Source organism: Amblyraja radiata, chromosome 5, assembly GCF_010909765.2.
Source record: "Amblyraja radiata isolate CabotCenter1 chromosome 5, sAmbRad1.1.pri, whole genome shotgun sequence".
NCBI lineage: Eukaryota > Metazoa > Chordata > Chondrichthyes > Rajiformes > Rajidae > Amblyraja > Amblyraja radiata.
The window spans coordinates 19,140,059-19,160,381 of record NC_045960.1 but is presented as its reverse complement, the minus strand read 5'-3'; the positions used below and the strand labels follow the sequence as shown (position 1 = coordinate 19,160,381).

Here is a 20,323-nt window from a genome sequence, read left to right as displayed (position 1 = left end):
GGAGGACAGAGGATCTAAGGGGGTAGAGGAACGGGAAAAAAAATTTTCATTAGGCGAGAAATAGTATTGGGTAGGCTAATGGGATTGAATGATAATAAATCCCCTGGGCTGGATGGTCTGCATCCCAGGGTCCTCAGGGAGGTGGCTCTAGAAATAGTGGACGCATTGGTGATCATTTTCCAATGTTCAATAGATTCAGGATCAGTTCCTGTGGATTGGAGGATAGCTAATGTTATCCCACTTTTCAAGAAAGGAGCGAGAGAGAAAACGGGGAATTACAGACCAGTTAGCCTGACCGGTGGTGGGAAAGATGTTGGAGTCAATTATTAAAGAGGTAATAATGGGGCATTTGGATAGCAGTAAAAGGATTAGTCCAAGTCAGCATGGATTTATGAAAGGGAAATCATGCTTGACATCAATCTTCTGGAATTTTTTGAGGATGTGACAAGTAAAATGGATGAAGGGGAGCCAGTGGATGTAGTGTATCCAGACTTTCAGAAAGCCTTTGATAAGGTCCCGCTCGGGAGACTGGTGACTAAAATTAGAGCACATGGTATTGGGGGTAGGGTGTTGACATGGATAGAAAATTGGTTGGCAGACCGGAAGCAAAGAGTAGGAGTGAACGGGTCCTTTTCAGAATGGCAGGCAGTGGCGAGTGGAGTGCCGCAAGGCTCGGTGTTGGGGCCGCAACTGTTATATATTAATGATTTGGAAGAGGGATTAAGGAGCAACACTAGCAAGTTTGCGGATGACACAAAGCTGGGTGGCAGTGTGAACTGTGAAGAGGATGTTAGGAGGTTGCAGGGTGACCTGGACAGGTTGAGTGAGTGAGCAGATGCGTGGCAGATGCGGTATAATATAGATAAATGTGAGGTTATCCACTTTGGTGGCAAAAACAAGAAAGCAGATTATTATCTCAATGGGGTTAGGTTAGGTAAGGGGGAGGTGAAGCGAGACCTGGGCGTCCTTGTACACCGGTCACTGAAAGTTGGCGTGCAGGTACAGCAGGCAGTGAAGAAAGCTAATGGAATGTTGGCCTTCATAACAAGAGGATTTCAGTATAGGAGTAGAGAGGTTCTTCTGCAGTTGTATAGGGCTCTGGTGAGACCACATCTGGAGTATTGTGTACAGTTTTGGTCTCCTAATTTGAGGAAGGACATCCTTGTGATTGAGGCAGGTTCACGAGATTGATCCCTGTGATGGGGGGGGGGGGGGGGGGGGGGGCAAGCTAGATGCAGGAAAAATGTTCCCAATGTTGGGTGAGTCCAGAACCAGGGGCCACAGTCTTAGAATAAAGGGGAGGTCATTTAAGACTGAGGTGAGAAAAAACGTTTTCACCCAGAGAGTTGTGAATTTATGGAATTCCCTGCCGTAGAGAGCAGTGGAGGCCAAGTCACTGGATGGATTTAAGAGATAGTTAGATGGAGCTCTAGGGGCTGGTGGAGTCAAGGGATATGGGGAGAAGGCAGGCAAGGGTTATTGATAGGGGACGATCAGCCATGATAACAATGAATGGTGGTGCTGGCTTGAAGGGCTGAATGGCCTCCTCCTGCACCTATTTTCTATGTTTCTATGTTTCTATGATTCTATGAGAGTGGACTGAGAAGTGGCATATAGTGCAGCTAAGTGTGGTCATGCATTTCAGTAGTAGAAATAAAGGGGTAGACTATTTCCTAAATGGTGAAAAAATTCATAAAACAGAGATGCAAAGGGAGCTGGGAGTACTGGTGCACGATTCCCAAAAGGTTTGTTTGCAAGTCGAATCAGAAGAAGGCAAATGCAATCTTAGCATTTATTTTGAGAGGGCGAGAATACAAAAACAGGGATGTAATTCTGAGCCTCTATAAGGTGCTGGTCAGACCACATTTGGAATACTGTGAGCAATTTTGGGCCTCATATCGGAGGAAGGATGTGCTGGCGCTGGAGAGAGTCCAGGGGAGGAGAATGATCCCAGGAATGAGTGGGTTAACATATGATGAGCATTTGAAGGCACTGTGTCTGTACTCACTGGCGTTTAGAAGGTTGAAGGAGGGGCACCATTGAAACATTGAATAGTGATAGGCCTATATGTGGAGGATGTTTCCACTGGTGGGGGAGTCTAAGACCAGAGGGCACTGCCTCAGAATAAAAGGGAATACCTTTAGAAAGGACACAAGGAGGAATTAGTCAGAGGGTGGTGAATCTGTGGAATTCATTGCCACAGAAGGGTGTAGAGGCCACGTCAATGGATATTTTTAAGGCATAGATAGATTATTGATTAGTATAGGTGTCAGGGTTATGGCAGGAGAATGGGGTTGAGAGGAAATGATAGATCATCCATGATTGAATGGCGGAGTAGACTCGATGGGCCGAATTGCCTAATTCTGTTCCTATGACATGAACTATACATGTACTGGTCTAAAACATTATTTCTTTATCATAACAATTACACATTCCGCTACTACCTCCGGCAGCTCAATGTACAACTTTGCGTAAAAAAAGTTGCCCCTCAGGTTCCTATTAAATCCTTCCCCCCTCACCTTGATTCCCCAACTCTAGATAAAAGACTGTGTATGTACCCTATCTATTCCTCTCATGATCTTGTACACCTCCATGAGATCACCCCTCATCCTTCTGCGTTCCAAAGAATAAAGCTCTCGCCTGCTCAACCTCACCCTGTACCTCAGACCCTCGAGTCCTGGCAACATCCTCGTGATAATAGAAAGAATCATTGAACCATAGAGGTCGAGGAGAGGAGAGGGATGGTGAGGAGAGGAGAGGGACATTGATCCGCGGGACCTGCTCCAGTTCATCGAGCGTGCGGGCCGACCAGACTTTGAATAATGGTGCCAAAAATGACTGCGGCAGCATGTGTAATATATGCAAAAATAATTTCACTATAATAATAATACTGGATGGGATTTATATAGCGCCTTTCTAATACTCAAGGCGCTTATGCAGTTGTATATGGGCCAACTAAAGCACCATTGAACTATTGAGATCAATATTTCATCACAACCACAATGCTGTTCACCCAAGTAAGCTTTGCACAAATTAAACTTCCTACGTTGAAAAAAACTTCAAAGCATTGAAAAAGCAGCAGAAGGCATGATAGGGATGTATTCTCCATTATATTTGATAATAGTAACTCCCTCGTTTATGAATGACTTCATTTGAGGTGGCACGGTGGTGCAGCGATAGAGTTGCTGCCTCACCTCGCCAGACACTCAAGTTTGATCCTGACCACAGGTGCCATCTGTACGGAGTTTGTACGTTCTCCCTGTGACCACGTGGGTTTTCTCCGGGTACTCAGGTTTCCTCCCGCGCTCCAAGGACGTGCAAGCTTATCAGTTAATTGATTTCTGTAAAATTGCCACTGGTGTATAGGGCATGTAAGTGGAATAAGATGGAATTAATGTGCAGGTGATCAATGGTCGGTGTGGACTCAATGGGCCTGTTTCAAAGCTGTATTTCTAAACTAAATTATGCAAATCCAATTTTATGCAAATCCAAAATTATGCAAAGGTCTATTATTCATAATAATGTTAATAAAACAGTCCATGGTATTCATTAATAAGTGATAAAGTATTTATTAAAGTAGCTTCATTATGAGCTGTGCTCAGATGTTTATTTGATGCAATGAAAGGATTATAGCAAAATAACTTTGAGTGATGCAATACCAGTTGTTGAAATGGTTACTTCTAACATGGGGAGAAATCGGCTTTTGGACAGTCTTTTGATTAAAATTGGTTAAAAGATACAGCATGTAAATGGGCCCTTTGGCCCACTGAGTCCACGCCGAAAATTGATCATCACTCACTCACACCAGTTCTATGTCATCCCTCATTCTCATACATTCCCATACATTTTCCAGATACTTTATGGACCCGCAAACCCACATATTTTCGGGATGTGGGAGGAAACTGCATCACCCGGAGGAAACCCACGCGGTCACAAGGAGATCAGGACCAAACCGTGGTCTTTAGCGCTGTGAGGCAGCGGCTCTAGAATGGAATTGTCAAGAATGGAAACCTTGTGTCACCCTGGAGTCTGCTGGGATTTAAACAAAGTGCTGGAGTAACTCAGCAGGACAGGCAGCATCCGTGGTGGGAATGAATAGGCAACATAGTGTAAAGAATGTTCCCAACCTGAAACATCGCTTATCCATTCACTCCACAGATGCTGCCCGACCCACCAAGGTACCCCCGCACTTTGTGTTTTGGCATCTACAGTTCCTTGTGTCTCCAGCAAATATTTAACTTCTGCAACTACTCAAATGATCAGCAAACACTTTTATCTTTCCCACTCAGGCATTTCACTTCAATGGCAACCAGAAATAGATTAAACCAACAGTTTTGATATTTACATTTACAATCCATCAAATATATTTCCATAAAACCAAGGCGAAATAAAATGTCATGACTATGATGGAATTTCTACCTCTCAAGGAAGCTTGAACACCATGCAGGCCAAGGGTCGACTGCTGGATCTCCCGGTTGCCAACCATTTTAACTCCCTTTCCCATACCAACCTTTCTGTCCTGGGCCTCCTCCACTGTCAGAGTGAGGCCACACACAAACTGGAAGGACAGCACCTCATATTCTGCTAGGTTAGTTCACAACCCAGCAGTATGAACATTGAATCCTCCAATTTCAACTAAGAACCACCCCACCTCCCTTCCCCCAACACTCCTTCCTGCCCCAGCCATTTCTTTGTGCCCCACACTGTTGTCTCTTCATCTCTGGCCTTTGTCCAGCCATCTATCTATCAATCCCCCTGCCCAATCCGTCATCTGTATCCATCTCTGAAGAGGGGTCTCCACCTGAAACGTCACCTATTCCTTTTCTCCAGAGGTGCTGCCTGGCCCGCTGAGTTGTTCCTGCATTTTGTGTCCATCACTTCCAAGGCCTTGTCCCACCCCCATGTCTCTTCCAGTTTTCTTTTCCCCACCCCACCTCACCACAATCAGTCTGAACAAGGGTCCTGACCCAAAACATCACCAGTCAGTGTTCTTCAAAGACGCTGCCTGACCCGCTGAGTTACTCTAGCGCCTTGTGTCTTTCTTTTCGGAAACCAGCATCTGCATTTCCTTGTTTCCACATGGAACCTTTGTCATACCTGACTGTTTTCCCCGGATCAGCTGCGATTATCCAGGTGCAGTGGACATTGTGGTCATACGGAGCTGGGTATCCAGGAGACAGAATCCTCCCAGCCGCTGCACTTTTAAAGTGGCCTCCACACTCAGCTGAAATAGCAACACAAAACAACAATCAACCTACCCCTCCGCCATGAGAGGGAATTACAAATATGCATCACGCCACACCCATGTTTCATCAGGTCATAAGTTATCGGAGCAGAATTAGACCTTTCGGCCCATCAAGTCCACTCCGCCATTCCATCATGGCTGACATATTTTTCCCTCTCAACCCCATTCTCCTGTCTTCTCCCGTAATGTTTGACACCCGTACAAATCTGTATTAATATGTGTAACCCTTGACACCCTTACTAATCTGTATTAATATGCATGTCTATGTATGTATGTGTATATATGCACACACACACACACACGCACACATATAAATATATATACGCACATATATATATGTGTGTGCGTGTGCATTTTGTAAACCTCTTTTCTTGCATTATATTGTTTACAGAGCACTATGTTTACATATTCTGTTGTGCTGCTGCAAGTAAGAATTTCATTGTTCTGTTTGGGACATATGACAATAAAACACTTGGACACTCTAGACTCTAACCGAGAATCTGTCAATCTCCACCTTAAATATACCCAATGATTTGGCCTCCACAGCCGTCTGCGGCAATGAATTCCACAGATGTTTAATTCAAAATCCCAAAAAGCGTAGACTATTGATTAGTATCGAAATAGTATGCATGGCCTGCAACAACTAACAGCCAAAATAATAGATATTCATTATCCTTCTTAATGAGATATTTAATGACCTGCTGTACTATGTCATCAGTATCAATTTTTCTTTTGACCTTGCAAATGCTTTTTTTCAAAAAAAATCCGATTAGACTATCAATAACAACAGCAGAAACGTCTTTCAATCAGAGTCATTCCAACTCATTGCTCTGATTATTGAAGGACAGTCACTCCTTGTCACCATAGGGACAATATGCAATTCCTCAGCTATTTTGCCACCGCACGGTGGCGCAGCGGTAGAGTTGCTGCCTCATAGCGCCAGGGACCCGGGTTCGATCCCGACTACGGGTGCTGTCTGTACGTAATTTACATGTTTACCCTGTAACCGCGTGGGTTTTATCCAGGTGCTCTGGTTTCCTCTCACACACCAAAGACGTACAGGTTTGTAGGTTAATTGGATTGGCATATTGGGGTGGTGATGGAAGCATATAAGGTAGTGGCATTTAAGAGACTTTGTGGCAGGAAATAGAGGGCTACGGATCATGTGCAGCCAAATGAGAAAAGTCTGTCCTGGCATCATTGTCGGTACAGACATTGTGGGCTGAAGGCCCTGTTCCTGAGCTGTATTGTTCTATAATCTATAGCATGACTTTCACACCTTACCCTTCCATATCTCTGTGTCTCCTTCTCCCCTGACTCTCAGTCTGAAGAAGGGTCTCGACCCAAAACGTAATTCCTTCTCTCCAGAGATGCTGCCTGTCCCGCTGAATTACTCCAGCATTTTGTGTCTATCTTCAGTGTAAACCAGCCACTGCAGTTCCCTCCTACACATCTATGAGGATATATATATAATATTCTCACTGTGAAGGGTAGGTGATTGCTCCTGGTAGACTATTGTGGGAAGTAGGTGGGGGACTTCCTGGCCAGAACCCTTTTATCCTTCTTTGATCTCCTCAGCAAGTCAGCCTTGGAGTCCTCCCAAGTTTTCACAGTAACAGGTTTAGGGTTTTCCTTGTATAGGAGCAGAAATTGCCAGTCATTGTGGTTCCAGATCATGATTAGTCCTGACAGATGTCACCAGTGTGAACTTCGGGCATTCACAGCAAAGCATCGGGGGATTCCATCTTACATTTCTCTAGACTTTAGAAATACTGCGTGCAAACTGGCCCTTCGGCCCACCGAATCCGCGCCGACCAGCGATCCCAGCACACTAGCACAATCCTACACAATTTTAGGGGACAATTTTACCGAAGCCAATTAACCTGCACGTCTTTGGAGGAAACCCACGTGGTCACAGGAAGAACATACAAACTCTGTACAGACAGCTGCCACAGTCAGGATCTAACCCTGGTCTCTGGTGCTGTAAGCCTGCAACTCTACCTCTGCGCCACTGGGCCACCCTGTGTAAACCTATGACCTCTATTTAGATTTCAAATGTGCCTTCAAGAACACAATCAAAATTACACACAGATACATCAGTAAAACATGAAACCGTGGATTATGCAGTTACGTTTCTTGGCATGAACTAATTAAATGTTCATAGGTTCTGGGAGCAGAATTAGGCCATTCAGCCCTTCAAGTCTACGTCATTCAATCATGGCTGATTTATCTTTCCCTCTCAACCCCATTCTCCTGCCTTCTCCTCTTAACCCCCGACACCCGTACTAATTAAGAATCTATCAACACCTTCAAAATATCCATCAACTTCACTTCCACAGCTGTCTATAGCAAAGAATTACACAGATTCACCACCCTCTGACTAAATAAATTCCTGCGAATCTTTCAAATGGTATGTTCTTTTATTAAGAGGCTATGGCCTCTGGTCCTAGACTCTCCCACGAGTGGAAACATCCTCTCCACATCCACTCTATCCGCTGACACTCTGAAATGTTGCAATGGTTCACTGGGATGTTGTTGGCTCAGCTTCATTGATTTTACCTATGCACGAAGGCAAAGAGTTGTCCCACACTCTGCGATTTCCACTCAGGCAGGTCAAGGTGTTACTCCCGTGCAACGTATATCCAGGATTGCAGGAGTACAAGATTACCGTGTCAGCAAAGTGCCCTCCATCCCGTAACTTGTAGCCATAGTTTGGGATTCCTGGATCCTCGCATTTCATCAGATCAAAGCCTGCAAATAAGAAATTTGCATTGTTAAATACATTGTTAAATCGGACAGAACAAAGACTTGCAACAACAGAAAGCCCAACAGAATCTTCATCTTGTACTAACTGTTATTCCCTTTATCTTTTCTACAACCTTTCCATCTTAATGGTAACAAATTTCACTGTGCCTTAATCAGTAAACTGACCTTGAACCTTGAAACCTTACTTACATCCTTCTATACCAACGTCCCTTCCATGGACTCCATCTACACTTCACACTGCCTCAGCAAGGCCAGCAGCACAGTCAAGGACGAGTCTCACCCTGGGAACTCTCTCTTCTCCCCTCTTCCATCGGGCAAGAGGTATGGAAGAATGAAATTGCATACCTCCAGATTCTCGGACAGTTGCTTCCCAGCTATTCTCAGGCATCTGAACTGTCCTCTCGCCAACTAGAGAGTGACCCTGACCTCCCATCTACCTCATCGGAGATCCTTGGACTATCTTTAATCGGATGTTACAGGACTTTATCTTACACTATGATCAAGCCGTCCATGGTGTGCATATACATGATACAGGGAATAAAGTTTTCTTAGATATTTACCACCCTCTCAATAAAGAAATGCATCCTCATCTCCTTTCTAAAGGTACGTCTTTTTATTCTGAGGCTGTGGCCTCTGGTACTAAACTCTCCTGAGACTTGTGTATGGTCCAGCTGACTGGATGGCACGCAACATAAAGGGCCTGTCCAACTTGGGCGTCATTTGCGCATCGCGCAGATGGCGCGTAAAGATTTTGTACATTCCAAAATCGTGGGGTGACGCGAGCGGCCGCTCGTCACTGCCTACGTCACCACGCACCATGCGCGCATCACGTGTGCGTCACGACGTGCGTGTCATGCGTCGTGACGCGTAAATGCTGTCGTGTAAATGGCGCCCAGGTGGGACAGGCCCTTAAAGCTCTTCACTGTACCACAGCACACATTCCAATAAACTAAACTAACAAAAACTAATACAATATATTTAGCTGTAAAACATTGTGCCCTTTATTCACAGTACTTTTCCTTAACTAATTACATTACCAGTAAAGCCATATGTTTCTCATCATCTTTCGGCTCCATCTACAGCACCTGAATGTACCAAAACCCTCTGGAACCGGCATCATTAGTAAGTGAATTACGCTCTGAACACCATTTCATTCCTCACACTTTACTGGTGCTGCTGCAACATCATTCATGTTCAGCCTGAATTGCTTTGCCACTTCACTCATAAATGGTTGAAAGGTCACCAACAAGATCACTAATGGGAATCATACTGTGTGCAAAAGAAAACATGTCATAAATATGTACTTGTGAGCTGCAACAAGCCAAATTATTTTTATACAGCAAACGTCCAAACCATTGCGATGTAACAAGGGGGCAGGTTATAACTTTGCACCTGGCATCAACAGTTCACAATGTCGAAATAAAGAACTGCAGATAGACACAGAAACATAGAAAATAGGTGCAGGAGTAGGCCATTCGGCCCCTCGAGCCTGCACCGCCATTCAATATGATCATGGCTGGTCATCCAACTCAGTATCCTGTACCTGCCTTCTCTCCATACCCCCTGATCCCTTTAGCCACAAGGGCCACATCTAACTCCCTCTTAAATATAGCCAATGAACTGGCCTCAACTACATTCTGTGGCAGAGAATTCCAGAGATTCACCACTCTCTGTGTGAAAAATGTTTTTCTCATCTTGGTCCTAAATGGTTTCCCCTTTATCCTTGAACTATGACCCCTTGTTCTGGATTTCCCCAACTGGTTTATATGGTTTATACCAAAGATAGACACAAAGTGCTCAGGTAACTCAGTGGGTCGGGCGATATCTCTGCAGAAAAGGACCAGGTGACATTTCGGGTTGGGACCCTTCTCCAGACCTGAAACGCCACGTATCTATTTTCTCCAGAGATGCTGTCTGACCCGTTGAGTTACTCCAGCACTTTGAGTCCATCACCAGCAGTTCACTGTTTGTTTGCTGGTGATGGACTCACCTGAGCAATTGTTGTACGTCCCCATGAATATTGGCATGTTTAGTTTTGTTTCGAGATACAGTGAGGAAACCGTCCCAACATCCAAACAGCGAACACCCGTATACACTACCCTACACACTACATCCGGACAATTTACAGAAGACAATTAGCCTACAAACCTGTACATCTTTGGAGTGTGTGAGGAAACTGGAGCACCCAGAGAAAACCCACACGGTCACAGGGAGAACCTGCAAACTCCGTGTAGACAGCACCCGAGGTCAGGATCAAAGCCGTACGACTCTACCACTGCACCAGATTTAAGATTGTAAGATAGATTTGAAGAGATCAGATGGAATACCCATCTTAAATCATGGCCAGTAGGTTTAACAGAGCAATGAGTGATTCACTTCAAAGTATCTACAGCAACGCACAAATGATATCGCTATCTACGTTGGCACCACAATAATAGTGAAAGGCAGGAATTTCAAGTTAGACACACAGTGCTGGAATAACTCAGTGGTCAGGAAGCATCGCTGGGGAAAAAGGATGGGTGACATTTGAGGTCAGGACCTTTCTTCAGACTGAATGTAGGGGTGGGGAGTGGGGGGGGGGGTGAACGAGGTGAGAAAAGAACCGGACAAATCAGGGTCGACAACAGATGCCCTCAGGCAAGGAGGTGCCCTGGTAGGGTCATTGCTGGCTGGGGATGTTGAGACCTCCAGACGGATGCAATTTGGTGATCTGTGGAACTGGTTAAACGACTAGGGTGGAGGAAGGGGGAGAGGGGAGAGGGAAGGGGATAACTTTCAAGTTATCTGACCAACAAAAGAATGTGAGGCCTAGGTTTTGTTGGTTGCTGCAGGCCACTGTGCCTTGCAGAGCGAGATGTCCATCAGGGAATGTTGCCGACTTGCCCACTCCAGACTGCAGGAGTACGTGCTGAGGGACACACTGAAGCTCGGTGCAGCCAACGCCAAGGCTCTGTGGGGGAGGACCACAGTCTCGGGTCCTTCCACTGCAAGCACATTGGGGAGTAGGGTGTGGTGGAGACGCCCCTCCCAAACAAGGGTAGGTTATATCACCCCTAGGCATCACATGTGTGGCAAGATGCTTGATATAAGGGTAGTTTGTGAACATTACCAAAAATAACACCAATTAATTAATGTATTGACACTGAGAATGGCAGAAGAGATTTTGCACTGTTATTTGTTTCTATATATATTTTTATGAAGTTTATTTTTGGAAAAAAGACGTACAGAACTGCCAACATTTCTTACGTCAGCACTAGCAATGTTAAGGATCCCAGCATGAGTCTCGTCCTGATCTTACTGGATGAGCTCTAGATCCAGATTCTTGGGCTGTGCAGATCACTATATTTCAAAAACAAAACATTTGCTTTGGTTTTGTGCCGCTGAAAAACGACAAGGCGAAATGGTTGCTTATCACATCACAACCTCTTTGAGAGTAGGAAAGGGAGCACAGGACCACACAATAACACAGAGAGAGAGTGGCAGACAGAGAGGGAGAGAGGGAGAGAGAGAGATGGACAGACAGACCAAAACAGAGAGAGAGAGAGATACTTGTTTAGTCAAAAAAAGGATTAGATTTATTCAGGATCTGGCTGCATTCCTTAATGTCGTAACAGTAATTATTCTCATTTACAGCCATCTTTTAGTTGTAGGACCCTTCCTCTGTTGTTGATGCTTTGATGGACACTTCAATCAGTTAAAGCACCATTTGCAATGTAATAATCTGATGCAGTGGCAGATCAGTGCAGAACATTCATTGTTAAAATAAATACAGGAAAAGTAATGGGTAGGTATTTCCCTGGAGCTGCTCCCACGCAGCTGTAATGCTGCCAAAAGAGTGGCATAAATCCCATGTAACAAGCACAGACAGGCTTCCCACTGCTCTTCTGGTAGTCAACAGGGGCTCTGGGAAGTGATTCCCAGGAAAGAACTCCTATTCCTTGCAGAATGAGGTGAGGCGTGACAGCCTGAATTTGTGATAACGCGAAAGATGGCAAAGTACCAGAAAATGGATTTAAAATAATAACACGAGCTAAATAAAACACAGATTAGAAGATTGTGCGGACACAAGGAAGTGTCCTTGCAGAAGTGCTGGAATGAAAGTGCTGGAGTAGCTCAGTAGGTCAGGAAAGAAGGGTCCCGACTCCAAATGTCCATCCATGATCTGCCTGATCCATTGAGCAACTCCAGCATTTTGTGTCCAATAAGACACATTAGAAGATGGGCACAATAAGCTGGAGTAACTCAGCGGGTCAGGCAGCATCTCTGGGGAAAAGGAATAGCTGAAGTTTTGGGTCGGGACCCTTCCTCAAACTTACTGTATAAGACATAGAAACATAGAAAATAGGTGCAGGAGGAGGCCATTTGGCCCCTTTGAGCTAGCACCGCCATTCATTGTGATCATGGCTGATCGTCCCCAATCAATAACCTGTGCCTGCCTTCTCCCCATATCCCTTGATTCCTCTAGCCCCTGGAGCTCTATCTAACGCTCTCTTAAATCCATCCAGTGACTTGGCCTCCACTGCCCTCTGTGGCAGGGAATTCCATAAATTCACAACTCTCTGGGTGAAAATGTTTTTTCTCATCTCAGTCTTAAATGGCCTCACCTTTATTCTAAGACTGTGACCCCTGGTTCTGGACTCGCCCAACATTGGGAACATTTTTCCTGCATCTAGCTTGTCCAGTCCTTTGATAATTTTATATGTTTCTATAAGATACCCCCTCATCCTTCTAACTTCCAGTGAATACAAGCCTAGTCTTTTCAACCTTTCCTCATATGACAGTCCCGCCGTCCCAGGGATCAATCTCGTGAACATAAAAGGCACATTATTAATCAGAGATGCATCATCATCATCATCATCATCATGACAATGTCATGAAGACTACAAGACCTACACCAAACCCAAACCAATTAGGAGCAGACGAGGGCATTCGATCCAATTTGTAATCCCAGCTACAGACAGATGTGTACAGCAATTCGTTCTTCCCCCGCACAATTAAAGCATGGAATAATCTCCACCCTACTATAGTTATCCAACCAGATGCAACTAAATTTAAAGTAGCTCTTTCTTCCCAATAACCCTTTCTGGCTTAAGCCCTCCCTTCACCACCTCCAGTTTAAATTCCATTTGGAATATTTTGGAGGACCAAGAAACCAAGAACCAAGAGTCATTCAGCGCCTTTCGGCATGATCCATGCGGACCTTTCAGTTTTGACCACCCTACCATAGGAAAGATGTGGTTAACCTAGAAAGAGTACAGAGAAAATAAAGTCCAGTAAAGTCCGATTAAAGATCGTCCGAAGGTCTCCATTGTGGTAGATGATAGGTCAAGACTGCTCTCTAGTTGGTGATAGGATGGTTCAGTTGCCTGATAACAGCTGAGTAGAAATTATCCCTGAATCTGGAGGAGACAAAATGTGTAGGTGGGAACTGCAGATGCTGGTTTACACTGAAGATAGACATAAAATGCTGGAGTTACTCAACGGGTCAGGCAGCATGTCCGGAAATAAGGAATAGGTGACGTTTCTCGAAGACTTTCTTCAGACTGAGCCAGGGGAGGGAAACTAGAGGTTTGAAAAGGTACAGAGCAGAGATTTGCGTTTGCTGGTCAGTGCAGGCATGATGGGCTGAAGGGTTTACTTCAATTATTTACAATTCAATTACCTCCCCATTGCAGTCCCCGCTCTGTATTTTCTTCCAACCACGTTTATCTTTCCTGACAGCATGGATTCCAAGAAGATGCTGGTGTCATGACCTTGGCCACTGTCATCACATCTCCAATGGAGGGACGTTAGTCCAATATGTGCTGTTGCTCCCAGAGCACAACCTGGTGGTTCCTCCTCGAGGAACCATCAACACAATCTGGCCCAGTCCAATGTTTTATGCAGAAGGAGTGCATAAATTCTCAGCCTAATTCAAAATCTTCTCAAATAAAAGGACACAAAGTGCTGGAGTTACTCAATGGGTCGGGCAGAACATGGACGGACATTTTGGGTCAAGACCCTCTTTCCTGACGTACAGAAGTACTCCAGCACTTTTGCATCTCTTATTTGTAAACCAGCACCTGCACTTCCTTGTGTTCTTAAAATCTTATCTGTGTTTTATTTAACACGTGTTATTTTTTCATCCATTTTCTGGTTCTTTGCCATCTTTCACGTTATCACAAATTCAGTTATGATACACTTTTCTCTTACAATCATTATTCTTTACACTTTGTCATTTTTGGCATGACTCATTCCTAAAATCACGTGATCTCCTGATGCGTGATGCAAATACAATGCAAAACAATTTTCATCAAGGATAGTTTGAAAGTTACAGAGTGGAAACAGGCCCTTTGGTCTACCGAGTCCATGCCGACCAACACCAGTTCTATCCTACATGCTAGGGGCAATTTACACAAGCCAATTAACCAACTAACCTGCACATCTTTGGAATGTGGGAGGACACTGGAGAAGATTGTTTGGGGTGGACTTGGTCAGTAGTAGTGCCTTTTTCTGCACTGTATCTCTAAAGTGTGAAGTCTAAAGTAAAGCCATATGACAATAAAGCACTCTTGATTCTTGAAAGGTGGAGTTGGTTTTCTGGCCCTGTCCCATGGTACGAGTTCATTCCAAGAGCTCTCCCGAGTTTGCCCTGATTTGAACTCAGAGATTTACGGTAATGGCCGTTCGTCGGTACTCGGGGCTCTCGAGGACATTTTTCAACATGTTGAAAAATCTTCATGAGTCTTCCCGAGCTTACTTGCCGTTAGCGAGTCTTCCCCAATACCTGTCGTTAGTGTTACGAGCCGCTAAGGGACATCCCCGATCTCCGACGTACCCGCTACGTTCATTCTCCGTGCTTACCACGAGTTGGATTTTTTTTAAACTCGGGAGAGCTCTTGGAATGAACTCGTACCGTGGGACAGGGCCATTAGCTTACTGTTAACTCCCTTCAACTAGATGCTTCAAAAGAAAACAAAAGAAAATCAACAAGCTTGAAAGCTGAAGATCAATAAAGACTGTCAGCTCTCTCTGAACCAAAGAGTTACTCCAAAATGTCCAGGTGCTCTAAAGTTGACTGTCCTGATCTACGTCATTGCAGTGAATAAAAATGTGATTAAAATTGAACACAAAACACAAAGTCAAGCAGCAGGATTGTAATCACATTACAATTCATAGAATCTATTATTTCAAGTGTATCCTTCCAAATGAAACAGCAGGCAATGTATTCAGCAATTAGAAAAGCTTCAGGCAGATTTGCATTTGTGAGACACGCACCTATGAAGCATTGGAGAACTGCTGGCATAAATAGTGAATGCCGTGGGACATGCCAGCTCAGACTCACTTGTACATTTTCAGGGTGATAGCAGCACAGCAGAATTGCCTATCAAACCCACTAACTCCATGGCACAGACCTGAATCTTTCACTTTGAAAGAGGTTAGAGGATGTACGTATTACAGTCATAGAGTCATACACAACGTGGAAATAGCCCCTTCAGCCCAACTTGCCCACACCAGCCAACATGCCTCATCTACAATAGTCCCACCTGCCTGCGTTTGGCCCATATCCCTCTAAACCTGTCCTACCCATGTACCTGTCTAAAAGTTTCTTAAACATTGCGATAGTCCCAGCCTCAACTACCTCCTCTGGCAGCATGTTCCATACACCCACAACTATTTATGTAAAAAAGTTACCCCTCAGGTTCCTATTAAATCATTCCTCCCTCACCTGCATCCCTACAAAAACCTTCCGAGTGTTTCCCAATCAGAAACCTTGGATGAACTTTGAGATCCGCGCTCTCCTGAAGTCCAGACACAGGGCATTCACCTCCAATGATACAGTGGCCTACATGAAGACCAGATACGACCTTGGTAAGGCCATCAAAAAGGCCAAAAGGGACTTCTGCTCCAAACTGGAGGATGAGACAGATGTTCGGCAGCTGTGGCAGGGTCTGAATGCAATCACCTCCTACAAGGCAAAACCAGGAGGCAGCTCGAATGTCGGTGTAACATCACTCCCTGACGAGCTCAATGCGTTTTACGCACGCTTTGACAGGGAGAATACTGATGTGCCTTCCCGATCCCCCATTCGCTGTGATGGCATTTCAGTCTCAGTCACAGAGGCCGATGTCAGGAAATCCTTCAGAGGGGTGAACCCCCGAAAAGCACCTGGTCCTGATGGTATACCCGGTCGTGTTCTAAAAACCTGTGCGGACCAACTGGCGGGAGTTTTTACGGACATTTTAAGCCTCTCACTTCTGAGGTCTGAGGTCCCCACCTGCTTTAAAAGGGCATCAATTATACCGGTGCCCAAGAAGAGTAAGGTGACGTGCCTCAATGACTATCGACCAGTGGCACTAACGCCGGTGGTGATGAAGTGCTTTGAGAGGTTGATCATGGAGCAAATCAACTCCTACCTCGACAAAAACCTGGACCCACTGCAGTTCGCATACCGCCACAACAGATCAACGGTGGATGCGATCTCGCTGGCCCTCCACTCCGCACTGGACCACTTGGACAACAAAAACTCATATGTCAGGCTGTTATTCATTGATTACAGCTCGGCATTTAACACAATCATCCCCTCCAAACTGGTTACCAAACTCGCAGAACTGGGTCTCTGCGCATCCCTCTGCAACTGGATCCTCGACTTCCTCATCCACAGACCACAGTCTGTTCGTATTGGTGGAAATGTGTCAGCCTCGATAACAATCAGCACGGGAGCACCTCAAGGCTGCGTGCTCAGCCCCCTGCTGTACTCACTCTACACCTATGACTGCGTAGCAAACCACATTGCAAATTCCATCATCAAGTTCGCTGACGACACCACTATTGTGGGGCGTATCACTGATGGGGATGAGTCAGAATACAGAAGAGAGATCGAGCAACTGTCCATATGGTGCCAGCGCAATAACCTGGCCCTCAACACCAGCAAAACCAAGGAACTGATTGTGGACTTTGGAAGGAGTAGGAGGGGGACCCACAGCCCCATTTATATCAACGGGTCGATGGTTGAAATGGTCAAGAACTTCAAATTCCTGGGCGTGCACATCTCTGAAGATCTTTCCTGGTCCGAGAACACTAACGCAATTATCAAAAAAGCTCATCAGCGCCTCTATTTCCTGAGAAGATTACGGAGAGTCGGATTGTCAAGGAAGACCCTCTCTAACTTCTACAGGTGCACAGTCGAGAGCATACTGACCGGTTGCATCGTGGCTTGGTTCGGCAATTTGAGCGCCCTGGAGAGGAAAAGACTACAAAAAGTAGTAAACACTGCCCAGTCCATCATCGGCTCTGACCTTCCTTCCATCGAGGGGATTTATCGCAGTCGCTGCCTCAAAAAGGCTGGCAGTATCATCAAAGACCCACACCATCCTGGCCACACACTCATCTCCCTGCTACCTTCAGGTAGAAGGTACAGGAGCCTGAAGACTGCAACAACCAGGTTCAGGAATAGCTACTTCCCCACAGCCATCAGGCTATTAAACCTGGCTCGGACAAAACGCTGATTATTAATAACCACTTTCTGTTATTTGCACTTTACCAGTTTATTTATTCATGTGTGTATATATTTATATCATGGTATATGGACACATTTATCTGTTTTGTAGTAAATGCCTACTATTTTCTGTGTGCTTAAGCAAAGCAAGAATTTCATTGTCCTATACAGGGACACATGACAATAAACTCACTTGAACTTGAACTTGAACTTAAACCTATGGTTCTTGATTCCCCAACTCTGGGCAAGAGACTTTATGCGTCTACCTGATCTATTCCTCTCATGATTTTATATACCTCTATAAGATCACCTCTCATCCTCCTGTGCTCCAAGGAATAGAGTCCCAGCCTATTCAACCTCTCCCATTCAGGCCCTCGACTCCTGGCAACATCCTCGTGAATCTTCTCTGCACCCTTTCCAGCTTGACAACATGCATTCTGAATATTTGCAAAATTATTTCTCCGATTTGAAAAGCAGGAGGGAGCAAATTCTCCACTAAATATGTGGTTTTAAAAAAAAATATAGACTGCAACTTGACCTGCTATTTTTTTAAACGTTATTTTTGGAATAAGAAATCTAAAGATGGAAGATCCCATGTGTACATTTTCTTAAAGGTGCTATACTAATGGCTAAAGTGATAGCTTCAAATCCAAATTTAACACAAAATCAATAAGGCACAGAGGAGTTTCAATAACAAAGTTTATATACAATTTACTCTTCTATTGTGTCCCTGTTGTTTGCACAAATTTCCATTTGTTTTACAATATATCTCCTCAGGAAAGGTTGGCAGAAATTTCAGTTGGTAGGAAAGGCACAGAAGTTGATATTATAGCGTCATAGAGTCATATGGCGCGGAAACAGGCCTTCCAGCCCAACTTGCAGGCACAAACCAACATGCCTCATCTGCACTAGTCCCACCTGCCTCTGTTTAGCCCATATCCCTCTAAACCTAATATCCTGCCCAAATGTTAGACCATCTTTGGGATCTGAGATCAAAGACATTCTGGCCCAACATATTAGAGAGAAACAAATTATGTTTTTTTTAAATGATTGTAGCTTTTTAGTTTAGTTTAGTTTATTGGCACGTGTATCTAGGCACAGTGAAAAGCTTTTGTTGCATGCTAACCAGTCAGCAGAAAGACAATACATGATTACAATCGAGCCGTCCACAGTGCATAAGGGAATAATATTTAGTGCAAGATAAAGCCAGCAAAGTCCAATCAAAGATTTTCAGTGGGTCTCCAATGAGGTAGATAGTACAGGACTACTCTCTAGTTGTGGTAGGATGATTCAGTTGCCTGATAACAGCTGGGAAGAAACTGTCCCTGAATCTGGAAGTGTGCAACTTCACACTTCTGTACCTTTTGCCCGAAGGGAGAAGAGGGATTGGTCAGGGTCATCTTTGATCATGCTGGTCACCTTGCCGACGCAGCGTGAGGAGTAAATGGAGTTAATGAAAGGGCAGTTGGTTTGTGTGATGGTCTGGGCTGCATCTACAATTCTCTGCAATTTCTTGCGGGTCTTGGATGGAGCTGTTCCCAAACCAAGCTGTGATGCATCCCAATAAAATACTTTCCACAGCGCATCTGCAGAAGTTGGTGAAAATTGTTGGGGCAACACTCCAAGGACATGCAGGTTTGTAGGTGAATCGTCCCCAGTGTGTCGGATGCAAAAATGGGATAACCTAGAACTAGTGTACGGGTTGATGGTCGTGGCCTGAAGGGCCTGTTTCCATGCTGTATCTCCAAACTAAAGAACTAAACTAAAAACATAATTGACCCATGATGAAGATGAATATGTTGACATATATCCCTGGTGGAAAGAGTAAACATATGCCAACAATATCCAGTCGAGTTACGACGGAAACCTTATTAAGCAGCAGGCATTGGAAAAACCCTCAGAGGATGTGATACATTTTAAAACAATGAAGAGCTATTCTGCTGATTAAGTTGATTAATTGGGAGACGGAATGTCAAAGTGAAGAGCTCGTAGTTCATGTGGGAGACATCCGATTACAGGCCGATTAACTCAAGAACAATTTGCACTATAATTAAACATCTTTCAGGTCACCACTTCAGTAAGATATCCAGATGTAAATATCCCTGCAGAGAGTATTGTTAATATAGTGTACATACAGAAAGTATTCACACCCTTTCACCTTTTCCACATTTTGTTACGTTACAGCCTTCTTCTAAAATTGATTAAATTTTTTTTATCACCAATCTACACACGATATCCCATAATAAAAAAGCGTAAACAGGTGTTTAGAAATGTTTGCAAAATTTTTTTTTTTAAATTATGAAATATTACATTTACATTAGTATTCAGACCCTTTACTCAGTACTTTGTTGAGGCACCTTTGGTAGCGATTACAGCCTCAAGTCTTCTTGGGTATGACGCTTTGCACACCTGTATTTGGGTAATTTCTCCCCTTTTTCTCTGCAGATCCTCTCAAGCTCTGTAAGGTTGGATGGGGAGCGTCGATGCACAGCTATTTTCGATGCACAGCTATTTTCAGGTCCCTCCAGATATGTTCAATCGGGTTCAAGTCCGGGCTCTGGCTGAGCCACTCAAGGACATTCACAGACATGTCACAAAGCCACTCCTGTGTTGTCTTGGCTGTGTGCTTAGGGTCGTTGTCCTGTTGAAAGGTGAACCTCTGCCCCAGTATCTCTAAGGTTTGGAGAACATTGACAGGTGATGTCTCGGGTCAGGACCCTTCTTCAGACAGCTCCACTGCAAAATCTCTTCAAAGTATGCCTAGTTTGAGGAGAATTTCAAACTAGGCAAACTTTGAAGAAATTTTGCAGTGGAGCAGTCTGAAGAAGGTTCCT

General features: G+C 44.5%; 1 protein-coding gene across 1 annotated transcript in view; it reads right to left on the bottom strand.

Moving 5' to 3' along the window:
• csmd1 (CUB and Sushi multiple domains 1) overlaps positions 1 to 20,323 on the bottom strand; it is a 501,649-nt gene that overhangs the window by 418,246 nt on the left and 63,080 nt on the right. The window contains exons 13-14 of the mRNA XM_033020497.1: positions 7,805 to 7,996; positions 5,098 to 5,224 (exon numbers count right to left, since the gene is read on the bottom strand). Coding sequence (XP_032876388.1) covers positions 5,098 to 5,224; positions 7,805 to 7,996 — 319 coding nt within the window. The remainder of the gene's footprint in view (positions 1 to 5,097; positions 5,225 to 7,804; positions 7,997 to 20,323) is intronic.